Below are 14,595 nucleotides of genomic sequence, written 5' to 3' on the forward strand. Positions count from 1 at the left end.
GATGAAGTAAGTACGAGTAACATTAGTAGAGGAGGAAGAATGAAATTAGCTGATGTAGTGGAATGCAGGGAAGAATCGGATAAGACCAACATTTTATTTCATTTGCAAAATTGTACACATCTATTACTTTCTCTCTAAGTAATGGTAGTCATTAGAGATATATAACTTTCATCCATGTTTCCATTTATTTAGGTGAAAATGAAGAATCGCTAGGATAATTAAAAATTAAACTGGATTTTACAAGGGATATTTGAAAAGGAGGTGTCATTCTCTTATATATAAATAATGGTAGGTCAGAACAAAGTAGTACACAAACAGTTCCATGTATTGACTGTTTCCAAAGGCACTGAAATTTTTGTTTTTATTCAGTAGTTGCTTCCATGTTGGAGAATGCAGTTAACAATGTCTGCAAAAGCTAATGCTCTCACCAATTGTGAAGTGCGTGCTGTGATTTGATTTGTGTGCAAGAGGGTCATCAGCAGCCCGAATTCACTAAGAGCTATAACTAGTTAATGGACCCTCAGTAATGAGTCAAGGAAAGGTAAGACAACTACATTTAGACTTCAAAACTCATGGCACAAATGCACATGATGAAGAGAGTCTAGTATTCAGACCAATGAAATTGTTCAACAAGTTGACAAAGAACAGTTCTCTGACTAAAAATATAAAATCAGGGCTTTGGCTGATAAATTTCCCTTGCCAGACACACCACTATTTACAGAATTGTTCGAGAAAATCTTGCGCATCACATATCGTGTGCCAGGTTGATATCTAAAATGCAAACACAAAGAGCAAAAATGTTGAGTGGACAGGCATTTTTAGACCGCTATTGACAAGACAAAGATGACTTGACCTTGGACCTAGAGACTATTTACTCTTCTTGCACCTGAAACAGTAGCTTGTTGGACATAATTTTGAAGATGATAAGGATCTTAAGATCACAATTTTCAACTGGTTTAATTCCCAGGCAGCAAACTTCTCTGCTGAGGGATTCAAGAAACTGGTGCAGCATTACGAAAAATGCTTGGAAGTGAATGGTGATTATGTAATGTAAATAGTGAAGTGGGTTTGAAGTGAACTAAAACCATCAATCAAAACTTTATCTAATGAATTTAGTTTGTTTATAGTTTTTTTAAAAATTACCAAACACTCATTACTTTTCTAAAATCCCTTGAATAGTTTACCTGAATGAAGTACTGTATTCAAATATTTACATAAGAAACAACAACTACATAATTAATGCATATCAATTTATAAGAGCTCCTGTAAACTTGGATACACACTAAAGTAACACTCAACTCATTCAAAGTCATTTCCCTAATCTTATCTTTTAATGAAGAGCTTATAAGGCAGGAGACCTAAGAGAATCAAAGCAAAACTATAAACTTGGATAGGCTATTGTAGGCTAACATCAAATTTATATGAAGCATTCACAGCTACCATTAAATAAGATGAAAGTTTGTAGGATCATTTAGAATGGATATCCTGTTAAAAAAAATTGATCATAGTTAATTATTTTTAATGATGACCACTGGCAATGATGGTACAGGATAATACCTTGTAAGTTATCAGCGTGATGGCCTCTTCACTTAGCCTATTAACTTCAGCTAAAAAGTTTCAACTCTCATTGCCCCGCCACTCCTCCTCCTCTCTGCATCCACAAAGACAACAATGTCCCTTCAACTCCCGTGACCTATTCCTTGCTATCTCTCCTCTATTTCAAGCTTTATACAGTACCATTGCAGTAAAAAAATCTGGACTCCAATTTTTGTCATTATATCCATTTGTCGAATGAATTGGGAGAATAAATGTTTAGATTCAACAATTTCAGTGTAAAAATCATATGCCTTGACCAGGATTCAGGCCTTAAGAGTTAATCCCAGTCAAGGTGAATGATTTTTACCCTCTGAAATTGTTGCATTTTAATGCATATTAGTGGATGACTGCTTCAAAAGTTACTGTCGTGGCATGTCCTGCTGTTTCTTGGAATATCTAGATTATTCCATAAAATTTCATTCCTTTTGCTTTAGGATTTCTATGGGTAGTAGGGAAATTTGCCCTACTTTAGCAAATCCCTCCCAAAAATAGTTGGTGGTTGAAATGGATCCCTTACAATCCTGAATTAAGAGAGGAAGAGACCATTCACCCTTGCACATTACCCTAGCTCCACGAAGCTTACCACAGCTGAGAACAGTGACATAGGAAATAAATAAGTAGCATTTTTACACTATTTTTTACTAATATTTTTCTACTGTTATTCCTTTTTGCTTTATCTAAAAAAAATCACTTCCATATATGTTATGCATTCAACTCCATTAAGGCCACTTATCTTGGGCCATTTTCATTTGACGGTCCAAAAAATATCACAAATATTAAATACTTCTCGATATTTCTCATATTTATTTATTTAATGAATTTGTTGGGGCAAGATTGAGACTTTATTGCCTCTTCTTCCACCTACCCCCACGCATTACAATGAAAACAATTACAAACACCTCTCTAGGTGGGTTTCCCTCCACCTCTCTGGGTGGAGGAAAACCCACCTAGGTGGGAATCAATCCGGTGACCCCTGGGTTGGCAGGCAAGGACGTTACCCTGCCGCCACCAACAATATGAGATTCTGATGGAAGAAAATATTTATGCAGTACAAGTGAAAGTAGGGCAAAAAATAAATGCATAAACTAATCTGCATTAGTATTTCACTATACCCATGGGTGCAAGTTGAAAAGAAAGAGAAAAGCATGAATAACTGTGGAATCTGAAGAGAAGGACAATATGAAGCTAAAGCTGTCTAAGGTTTATAGAGACTAAAGGAAAGACAAGAGGCTATTGAAACATGCACTGGGAAGAAAATGAAGGAAATAACAATTAATCTTGTATTTCTGAAAGGAAGCATAAAAAGATCAGGAATTTTAGATATATTCTGTATAGAGAGAAGTAGTAAGAGGGTATTACACTACAATTTGGAACATAAATTTTCAAAGATAGTTTTTTTGCCAGGATATGGACAACAAGAGTAGTTTAAGATCAAGACTTAATGAACTCATTCACCAGAACTATTTGCTACATTTTCAGAGAACTGCAACAACTTAAAAACAACCAAATTTGCATTCACTACCAGGCTTCTTGATCAATCATATGGATGATTCAGTTTTGTTTTTTGAAATATTTAAGAAGCTAATGATACAATATTCTCCATAGAGATTACACCTTTTTTTACACACTTCTAATTATTTCCTAATGCATAACATCCTCAGGAAACACCTCAATGTCAATCTATGTGTTGACCTTCTTAAACTGACTAAAAAGCAATTTAAATGGATTATATTTTTATCTATAAATGTTTTTAAGTGGGTTATTTAGACTGATTGTATCTCACCACGAGTGACAAACCTACAGGAAAATTACTGATGGACAATTCATTGCACACATTAACATACAAGTCATATGCCTCTCACCTGCAGCAATGGCCGTGTTTAAACTCCCAGTGGAACTGAATGCAGCACTGCTCTGCATGGGGTTGGCATTTGGGCCCCCTGGTCCAGCCTGGTTAGCTGAACTTGCATACGGAGATCCTGTGGGATTGAAATTGGCTACCGGTCCCGTGACATCCGCATAACTCACATTTAAACAGCTGCCACTCTGCGGATCCTCAGCAACCTTGGCAAGAATCATCACACATGCAGATTTGTTGCATTCCATGTCACCTGGAATGAGAAAGAAAGCTCTATCACTCGCCGTTTCAGAGGAAAATGCTTTTCCGCAACACTAAAGCAAAAGACTAATACTATGGAGCCTCTCAAACCAGGAAGATCATCATTATTTGAGTAATTATAAAATGTAGGAATATTTCTATGTACCAAGGGATCAGGGACAACATTAAAGGAATATACATGAGGTACTAATGATCAGGATACCACAAAAAATACAAGGCTGTCAATAAAAAGGTGCGGTCTCAAACTGAAGAACAAAACTCTTGACTATTGAAAACATTCATTAAGTCATTCATTTCATAGGGCCCAAATCAGTCATTTAAATTGTGAAATGAAGGGCAACATTAAGAGAGAAAAAAAGGTGGGGAGCAATAAGATATATAAGTTCATTGGGGAATATCAAATGGACACAGTAGTTACTGATAAAGAAATTATCTTGATGGGGCCTTTAGAACAATAGAAAATAAGAAAAGATAAAATGTTAGATCAAATTCAGAGGCAACCAGGTTGCTGAAGACAAGAGCATAAGGAAAAGTGGATGGGAATGCATGAGGAAGAACCGCATGAAATACAAGATGGCCTCATTAAGCCAGCATCTCTGGAGCAGAGCCTGAGCCAAATTATGAGCTCTAGTTTACCGTAATCATTTCAGATTTCACATGCACCTCGAGGCACAAGTACAGAAATACGATATCATCATATTTTGACCACATAGAAAAGAAACCATATTGAAATATGTATAAAACACCTTATAAGTATCTGTTTGTACTTCTAATTAGAAAATTGGGAGAGCAGTTACTAGAAGGACCTTCGGGCAAGGGAGCGCAAGGATAGAAGAAGGCATAGTGGTGGAGGTTCAGAAAAATAACATTGAAATAGGCCATGAAAAGAGTGGATATGACAGGCTCCCTTGACGATAAGGAATTATAGAGAGTATGAAATAAAATGGGGAGTCCGGAAATAGAACAAACCAAGATCAGAGCAATAGATAAGACATACAGAGATACTGAAAGCAAGACTAGCAAGAAAACTGATGAGAATAGCCCAGACAAGGGACAAGAGGAGAAGATATTTTGCAGCAACTACACAGATGAAGGAAGAGGATGGTAAAGTAATACATGAACATGACAAGATTAAGTATGAATGAAGACAACTGACTAAGAGCTACACTTAGAATGAGATATAAAGACATGACAAAGATGGATGTTGAAATGAGAGGAAGGGTTTGGAATGAGAATAAGACCGAGAAAAAATATTAAATGGTGGTGAGGATGTTTATGCCTAATTTTAGCATATATGGGACAGCATGGGATTAGTAAGCAAGTACTGAATCAAGAAAAGTAAAAGTGACATGGAAAGGTAAATGGGATTAGAGAGTCACTACCGGTGTAGGCAGGAAGGAGATAAGTAAGTTATATAAGAAACATGAAAAATGGTAGTGGCAGAGACTGATGAGACCCCTGTACAATTATGGAAGGATAGGAGAGAACAGGACCAATATTGTACGAGACCTAATGGTAAAACTATGGAGACAGGAAAAAGCCCGAAGAATGTAGGGAGGAAAAGTACACTAGTACTGAACTTCAAAGGAAAAGGAGAAGTACAGAATTGTAGTAACTACAGGGGAATCAAACCTACGTCACACACCATGAAGATATGGGAAATAATTATAGAAGGCACATAAAGACAGGAAACATCAATACGAAGCAAACAATTTGGTTTTATGCCTGGAAGAGGGATGATGATGAAGGTTAAAAACAGTGTTGGTACAAAAGATAGTTTGCATACAGTCGTTGAATTACACCAGAGCCTTATCCACATACTCCAAAACACAAAGTTGCTTCATTCCTCTATCAGTTGATTCCATTGAAAAAACTGCATGGATTACGGTAAGGGCATAAGAAAATGGGTGACGATTGTTATTCTGTAGCTACAAATGATCATATGACGGACACAACATAAACAATATTGTCTACAGCTGACTTTAGAGCATGCCCAACCACCAATGGTGCCAGGTGGAGTGTTATCCATAAAGATTCAGAATGATCAATGAAAATGGTTACTACAACACTGGATGTACAAATTTCCTCAAGTTTTCCAGAGGAAAATTTCATGTTTTTCCGACAATTTTTCAAGTGAGGTTGACTTCTCAAAGGGGTAATTTGGAACTTCAATACTACTATAAGTGTATCACAACACTGGTGCCAGTAAAATACAATCATGCTGTATAAGTTTGACGTAACCTATACCTAAATTCATCCGACCAACCATTTCAAAACGGTTACTCCTCCGAACTATTTAATTTTTTTGTACTATTTCTACCATTTAATAACATTCTTAGTAACTCATGAAATAATAAACATTTAAGCATCCACAAAGTATATTACATGTAAAATGAAATACGCATAGCTTTTAATGCACTGAATATATAGTATCCTTAGTGAAATTGATTTTCATACAAACAATACACACACAATTTGACAGGTACTATCATGGTAATTCACTCCTTACACAATCACTATCTGTAAGAGTTTTAGAATTTAATTTTTAGCACATTATAAGTAATAGTTATCCATCTTCTCTAGATGATTGGTTTGCATTTTTCAATATCATCCCATTTGATCAAATACATTACCATCCATGGTGATGGGTTCCCAAGCATGACATTTCATAAGGTTCCAATGAATTAGTTTACCAAGGTGTTAAATTTGGTTTTGGGTGGAGGGGTAATACATACTACAGATCGCATCTACATAAAAATGGGAAAAATGGGAATTTATATAATCATGGGTGATGTCCTAGAAAAACTTTCAGCACACATGGGGGATCCAGAAGTAATTCGCATGACACAATAATGGCCAAAATTAATTTGTGAAACATAGATTTTCTAGGGAAGTAGCCAATAGCGCAAAAAGGAATGAATTAAACGGACATCACTCACAGTGGTTAACCAGTAAAAAAAATTATGAGAAATTCTATTCTATTTTAAAATAAATTGGAATTTACATGCAATGTGTTGAGACTAAAAATATTTACTGAAACAGAAAAAAAAACTACCCTGGGCAGCTCCGACATCCTGCCAATTAGAGACACACTAAGTTAATAGAATCAAGTGATTGCACTTGACCTTGACCTATAATCAGTACACTATTTCCTCACTCCAGAGGATAAATTCCAATTATGGAATGATCCATGGATAATTGGAATTATCATTCCTCAAATGCCCATTCTGATAAGGAAAAATGATGGCTAGAATCCATTCATAATAAATATTTTGTGCTCCACCCTGGGAAGCAACCCAATATAGTTCAAAATTCTCATCTTACACACCAAATTTCTGAATAACTTCTTGAGGGTGCAAAAACATAAGTAGTCAGTAAAAACTAATGCTGTTCGGTTAAAATAATTATTTATACTTTATAAAACAATTATTTGAAATTTTGTGATCTGTACCAAGCTCTGAGAGTCATACCAAGCTATGAGAGCTATACCTGGATCTATTTGTACACTATGCACAAACCATTATAAAATTCCCTGTGTATAGCCTCTAGCTAAACAGCAACCAGCTTCCAAACTGGACAGAAGAGATACTTTTAGAAGGTTAATTACATCATGAGGCCAAATAGATTATTGGCTATGGCCACATCAGGAAAAGATTTGTAGGGGGACTTGGGTTATGATATGAGAATGTTCTTTCTCTGTAAAAACAAATAAGGATGATTCTCATTGTTCAGCTACAAACCTTTCTACCTGGAATTTAAATTGGAACAAACACTATGACCCTAATCTTTTCTCTAGCACAATAATATTTCACTCCAATCAAGAGGAAAAACTTGTAAATTTAATATGCCGGCTCTCTAATTAACTGAGCTCTTTCTGCAAGCCAACACACATTTTTTACTCACAACAAAACTTAAGTAATCAATCCTACATTACTGGTATACAATTACCCTATATTTGACTTGTAATGAGGTTCCCTTGGAACCAAACCATAAAATTTGCAAAAACCATACACCTAAGGTGAGACTTATGACCAAAATTTTCAGCTTGCTGACTGGAGCGTCCACACCAGGTGAACCTGGGTAGCTGACCTATTTCCAGTGAATCAACATGTCCCTCAACTAAAGTCAGAATGGAAATTCATTAAATGAACTGACTTAACAAAAGTTTTGTCTACTGTATAACACCCAATCCAAAACCAGTCAATTCTAATAAAAATACCTCTCCCCTGTAAATATTCTTTAACATCCAATTTCAATGATTAACTAATCTAGTACAACACTCACTGGCCATTTTTTATAATAAGAGTGAAAAATAATTTCAGAAGGCAAGATTTTAAAACTGAATCTGGGTCTAACAGAGATTTAAAATGTTAAAATATTTATGTGGCAACTAGTTAACTGTTTTTCCATTCTGAAGGCTCTAGTTTCAACCTGTGAATGAAGAAAGATTTCCAAACAGGATTCTGATAACCAAATTTAAGTTGAGTGGAGAACATTTACATTATGTACATTCCACCATCATTTTATGTAATTGAGGATGTTATCAAAAGATCCTGACTCTTAAAGTAATGAGGCAATGACCTATTTACTTATAATATTTCAGACCACAGAGAGTTCACTGCATGTCCAAAGCTATTTCTGTATGGCCTTCCCCCCCACCAGCCAAATGAAGTTCCCACCAATAATCAATATACTGCAGTCCCTAAACACACCTTGTGTGCTGTGCTTCTATCCATTTCTTTCTGAAAACATTTCAAATTTTTAAAGCTCTCTCCTGGAAAAGCAAATTTATGTGTAAAATACCTTTTTACAAATTAGGGTGGTAATTCTGACAACATCAATCCACCACCAGACTGAGGACTAGTAGAAATGAATTAGCCAGCATGAGATTTTACATTATCCAATGTGAACTTAAAAATGGTACCATTATTGTTCCATTTTAAGTTGCCATATAGCAAGACATGGCATTAATTTTACAGGCTGTAATGAGGTACTGCTAAGAAATATGACCAAATAGAGGGAGGGAGATATCTTTCTTTCTACTTTGTTGATGAGTTTTGGTATTCAGGAATATGCTAATATTGCTTCTGATGTCTACAACCACATTCCAAGCAATATAATCCAATATTTGAACTTCTCTTTTACTTTCTTGATCCAATGCAGTGGTTAGATGACACTCTCCCAGAATGGAAAAGATCACTGACAATGATTTCTTGCATATTAATTACTAGTTACGTAATGATTTCTAGTATTTATCCATGCCCACAATAATTTCTAGCCTATATTCAATAACCTATTTGGTCAGTGAAAAGATAAACTACCAGAAAATCCAACGATTTCAAGTTCAAATTATACCTAAGTAAGAAAGTAGCTTTGCAAATGGAGAATTTGGCTACTGACCAGGGGATCTAAGTTTCACCTTTGGTAACCTTGGAAACCACAAGATTCATTCAAGCTGTGTGATTTTTTTTGGTATCAAGACCAATAAGACAGAATTGCAGTGGAGTTTTTTCACAAGATGAAAACTTGCTAGCAGCATAAATTAGCTTAGAAACATGATATTAGTTCTGAACCACGATACACTCTATGGACATGAGACATGGCTGGTGGCATGACAAAAGAAAAAAGATGCATATTATAGAAATGTGGCACGACAACAAGATGATGTGCACACACACAATGAACAGTTTGAATAATTAATGAAGAAGAGTTGCAACCTAAGGAACATGTTGTGAAGATGAGAATCCACTGATTTGACATATCATAGGTGCTTACTGAATAGGAAGACAAATGATGGCAAATACTAAGGCCCAATACATCAATCAGGTGATGAAAGATATGAAAGCTAGGAAATGTGAACACATGCTTAGACTAGAAAATTAGGGGATCTAGTGAAGAGTGACATTAAAAATTCTAGGATGGATTGCTAATCATGATGATGAATCACTTTTATTTTAATTACCTTCACTTGAAAAACACTTTTTAAATTTGATGGTAACACCAGGGATTGCCAAAACTGAAATGGTATGAGAGGACATCCTAGCCCTAGCCTTTTGGATCATTCATCTATATATTAAAAATAGACAAATGCCAGGATATATTGTCAGTAAGAAGGTCAATTATGCTGATGGCTCGATATAACATGCAGAAGTCAAATAGCTGAAGTAATTGATGACCACCATTTGATACAGGAATGATGACCTACAAATGCTGTTTGCTACATGATAACACCAAATATTAACAATATGGTTTGGCATTGCAAGAGTTCATGACCCTTCAGAGAGACATTCCACTGGACTATGTTCCATTTATGCATGGCATAAAGAAAAAAGTAAGAAAAGAAATGAACAAAAAATAAATTGCAAATCCATACTATGCGCACTATTAAATAGATGTAGCTATTCTCCCTCTCTCTTTCTCTCATACACATATAACATCTGACATTTCCATCATTCCTGTGCATTTCATATTTTAAACACACACAATTATATTTAAAAAATAAACAAAACTTACACAACTTAGTTTTCATTTATTATATTATCACCAGGCATTGAGTGATAAAGAGGCTTTACGGTATATGAGATATTAAGCATTGGACTTATTATCATTTTCAAATATCTTGGGGACTAGTCCTACATGCATGCAGGTGAGGACTACTGTTAGATAACATTCTCTGTAATGTTACAGAGAAACCTCATAATTAAGCAACTTCATGGTCCATATTAAGAGTCAGCAGCATCTCCCAAACTAAAACTACGTACTGTAGCTACAGATGTACTTTATTTATATTCACTAGGCAATGGACTTGAATTGGATTAAGAGAGAGCCTTATACTCTTGCACACACCAAAGATGTACCCAATCAAATTAATAGTCCCATGCATGGTCACCTCAATTTCATAATCATTACTACAGACATTTAAATTGCCTATTGCTTAGGTATCCCTCAGCACATGCATATGACCACACATAGCAGTATTATACCATTATAAACGGGGCATGGCCCATGAATAATAGTTTTTCTACATAAAATACAACAGGAAGATCAAAAGGCATAACAAGTTATCATCCTAATATATTTTTTCTGTATTCTATATATACTTAAGATTTGTTCATCCCATAAGATATGAGAATCATGAGATACATAAAAGAAATCAATAGTCTATGTAAGGAATGGTTTTCACATCCATTATAAAGGAGGTAAGACCTTGAACTTTTATTTCTATCAGAACAATAAATAACCAGTGATTTAACTATATTTAATCTTAAATAATTTCCATTGCAGCAGTGCACTTACCATCACTCCAAAATTGCCACATGCTATAAAGGCTACTGGCAAGGCTAAAGATATTGGTCTTCAAGTAACTACTTTGGTTAGGGATATAGAGTTTCCACATATATTTAGAGACAACGCCCCCCAGACATTTGCAGGCTTTCAAGGTTGTTTTTTTTTCAATACACAAAAGCACTGATAAACTAAGACCACCATAGTATCTATATTGCCTCATAAAATACTCTCTACCTTCAACTGAAAAACAAACAATTCATAAAATGAAGCAGAACTCTCCTTGTAAATTGAGAAACATTTCTTCTAGCATTTCAAACTAAAGCCATAGGGAATGGAAATCACCAATATTTGCTCCAAGGGTTCTGGTTTGGACCTGAACCTGTTTGCCTATGCAATTTTGTCTCTGTGCATAGCTGGTGAGTAATTCAAACACACAGAATGGAACATATTGAAAGAGAAATGTTCTGTAACTGCACTATAATCACAGATAAACCACAGGAAAATAAGGAACCGCATGTTGCCACTATAATTGCACAACAATTTCCAGCCATTTTTGTAATTTTACATTGCATTTCCAGGAGTGAGGTTACCTTGGGGTATATCACAGATTGTCTGAATGCACACAGTAATATCATACTACAATGCCCTTCTCCAAGGAATAATTTAAATCCATTATGTTTTCACAACAGATAAGCATTCTATCCAGGTGTGTAGATGAGTGGTGAAAAAATAAAACTTTACGAAATAGGCTCTCTCATTGCTGAGCATTGTAGAAATAGGTACAACATAGCACAAAAGGTGTGGAACACAATTTACACAGTGTAACACTTTTAACTGCTATAAATAAGGTTTGAAGAAATCAGAGCAGGGCACACTCTATCACCCAAATGCCTAATCCTACTCAAGAAGGTGAGGCGAGGTTATACTTCCAACTATCTCTGTATGTAAGGGCAAAAACCGATCACATTCATGGGGTACAAATGATGATTACATGTCAAAATATTGTCGAGAGATTCAAAATTCATCAACTCACCAATCACAGTGATGCACCTCTCCTGAAGAGACTGATCTTTTGCCTTCTGAGATATTTGAACATATGACCCACTTTCCTCTTTGATCTGTTTGATGTAATTTCCTCCTTTTCCAATTACCATCCCAGCAGTGCTATTAGGCACTAGTATTTTCACCTGTAACGTGGATTGAAATACTAAATAATGAACTGGAGAAGAAACGTTGAAGGAAAATAAAAAACTTCACCTTCCAAATGAACCAATTAATGACGATATACCTGCTTTTCACGTTCTGCAGCAGTTTTATTGTCAAAGTCAATAGCAGGTTTTGCATTAGGGTCAGGTTTCTCTTTAATTTTTTCCATTATGAAAACTAAAACTGACATAATGGCATCTAAACTACCTGTAATCAGGCAAACACGTTCCGTCGTCCCTGCAATTACAGTCATTCCGGCAAACAAAATGAGTCTAGATAAATATTGCTCAGTTAACACACAGCAAATATACTGGACGTTATCACAAAAAATCCAATACCTGGATAAAAATCATTAGCCTTAGACATTTTTACTCTAGCACAGGTATCCTTTTGTAGTTGAGCTATTGTTTCCCCTCCTTTTCCAATTATGGCTCCAGCTGCAACACTGGGTACTAGTAACTTGAAATGGAATGAGCCATCGCCACCTGAAATTCAGCAGAAGACCGGCCCTGAATGCGGGATATGTGCAAATATTCTGCTCTAATTTCCTTAACACAACACAGTTACAAGAAATACGAGTGGAAAACAAAAACTTTCGCATATATTATCCATGAAATTCTCATAATCACATTCAGAAAACATGACATATGTTTTAAAAACATTGTGAAAAAAGAAAAAGACTAATGAAAATGAAATTTCGTAATCGGCAATTACTGTGGCCTTTATGCACGGAAAAATATTAAAACATACATCACCGTAATTGCTAACGATAATTGGTCACAAAATTGAGTTTTGTTGCAGATGACGTGGTAAAATTAGAAATAATGACAAAAATTACACTATTTTGTCATTGCAGATTGTCGTAACTTATGTTGCCCCGGGCAGAACGAAAGAATGCTGTAGCTACAAAAAGAAATTTTGTACTAACCTCCACCGTAATGTGACCTCTTCGTAGTTCCATTTTCTACATCTCCATCGAGAGGCCTTTTCCGTGAATCTGGAATTTCTGGAGAAGGACACGTCTCCATTCCTGAGTCTGCAGCCATGTTGGACTGTGCTGATTTTCACTTATGGCGACAGTGGAGATTGCGATGTGTCAATGGTCCGAGTTAGGAGAATGGCCTATATTACAGAAACATCAACAAAGCAATAGTAGTACTGCAGAATAAATCCGTAGGAACTGAGGAAGTGTGTTTATGTTAATCTATTTTAAGGAAACTCAACGCAGAAGTGTTATTATTGTAGAAGAAGAAGTGCTAAATTAGGTGTACACATTGCCGTATCTTTGGTTATTTATATCATTGTTTATGTTGCTGGACGTTATGTACCTTGCTTGTTAAACGCTGCGGAAAGTATTTTATTAACTCTCTCGCCGGCTAACGATGCTTTTGCCTGGAAGTAGATTTCAATCGCCACATCGTGTGATCGATTAGCCGTATTGGAAAATCAAATTTCTAGCCGCTGCAGAGCGAAGTCATTGATTTCCATAGTAGTTACTAGCAGTTACGATGAAGTAACAATCAAATTTCCTTTTTGATGGGAAACTAGGACATAATTACTGCGCTACCGCAACATACTCGCCGTGACAGTTGACGTCATTTCGGCTGATACAGCCGTCAAAAAATATCCGCACGACAATGCATCTGCAATGTGTACGTAATCAGGTGGATGCAAAGCTATGTATGAGAAACTGTTGAATTTTACTTCTGAATTATATATATGGAATATCTTTTTAGTTATATACAAACTGAAATTTAAATGTCTTAATTTTAGGCAATAATAATTAAGATAAGCTTCGCACTCATTTTGTAAACTCATTAATCGATATAAATTGCGCAGAGATGGTAGGGTATGGAAAGGTATAATTTACCATGCGTGTTTTCAATCAACGGTTTGAATTACGAAAACTTTTTACCTAAGAGCTATTCTGTGTCAAAGTAAAAAGTCGTCTAAAAGAGGAAATAAGGTGATCTTAGCGAGTATAGTCAGAGAGAACATATCATTCACCACTAACCTCATATAAAGACGGCTGTTGAAAGAAAATCTCTCACCGCCGACCATCAAGGGTATGCCCAACCTGAAAACTTACTTTTTATTTTTGCAGCGGGACTACCATAGAGTACCGCATAGATTTTTTTTGCTTCATAGGAGTTGGTCGCATTGCATGCTTTCAATCTTGATTCCTAGCTTTATCGGTGACATCGCGCCGAGTATTAATACGACTTCATTAGAGAATTCAACGAAACGTGCAGGATGTCTTCCAATTTCAATATTTTCATTAATTTTCTGAAAATTTCAAACAAATATACATGGGGCCGAATCGCAATTAGATGACCGATTTATAGCGAATATTCAATACGAGTACAAAACTATTATATACGTTCGAA

General features: G+C 35.7%; 1 protein-coding gene across 3 annotated transcripts in view; it reads right to left on the reverse strand.

Moving 5' to 3' along the window:
- The window catches only part of ps (RNA-binding protein Nova-1-like protein passilla), a 32,193-nt gene extending 17,654 nt beyond the window's left edge, over positions 1-14,539 (reverse strand). For 2 of the 3 annotated variants that reach the window (XR_011703022.1, XM_071597830.1), the window contains exons 1-6: positions 13,537-13,807; positions 13,137-13,330; positions 12,547-12,693; positions 12,291-12,445; positions 12,036-12,189; positions 3,459-3,707 (exon numbers count right to left, since the gene is read on the reverse strand). Coding sequence is in view for 2 of the 3 variants with exons in the window: in XM_071597830.1 (XP_071453931.1) it covers positions 3,459-3,707; positions 12,036-12,189; positions 12,291-12,445; positions 12,547-12,693; positions 13,137-13,254 (823 nt within the window). In the remaining variant the exon portion in view is untranslated. Of the gene's footprint in view, positions 1-3,458; positions 3,708-12,035; positions 12,190-12,290; positions 12,446-12,546; positions 12,694-13,136; positions 13,331-13,536; positions 13,808-14,222 lie in introns of those variants that run through there. The other variant, XM_071597831.1, reaches the window with a different exon arrangement.
- Between the last annotated feature and the right edge of the window lie 56 nt (positions 14,540-14,595).

Source organism: Hetaerina americana, unplaced genomic scaffold, assembly GCF_022747635.1.
Source record: "Hetaerina americana unplaced genomic scaffold, ioHetAmer1.1.p SCAF_9, whole genome shotgun sequence".
Lineage (NCBI taxonomy): Eukaryota > Metazoa > Arthropoda > Insecta > Odonata > Calopterygidae > Hetaerina > Hetaerina americana.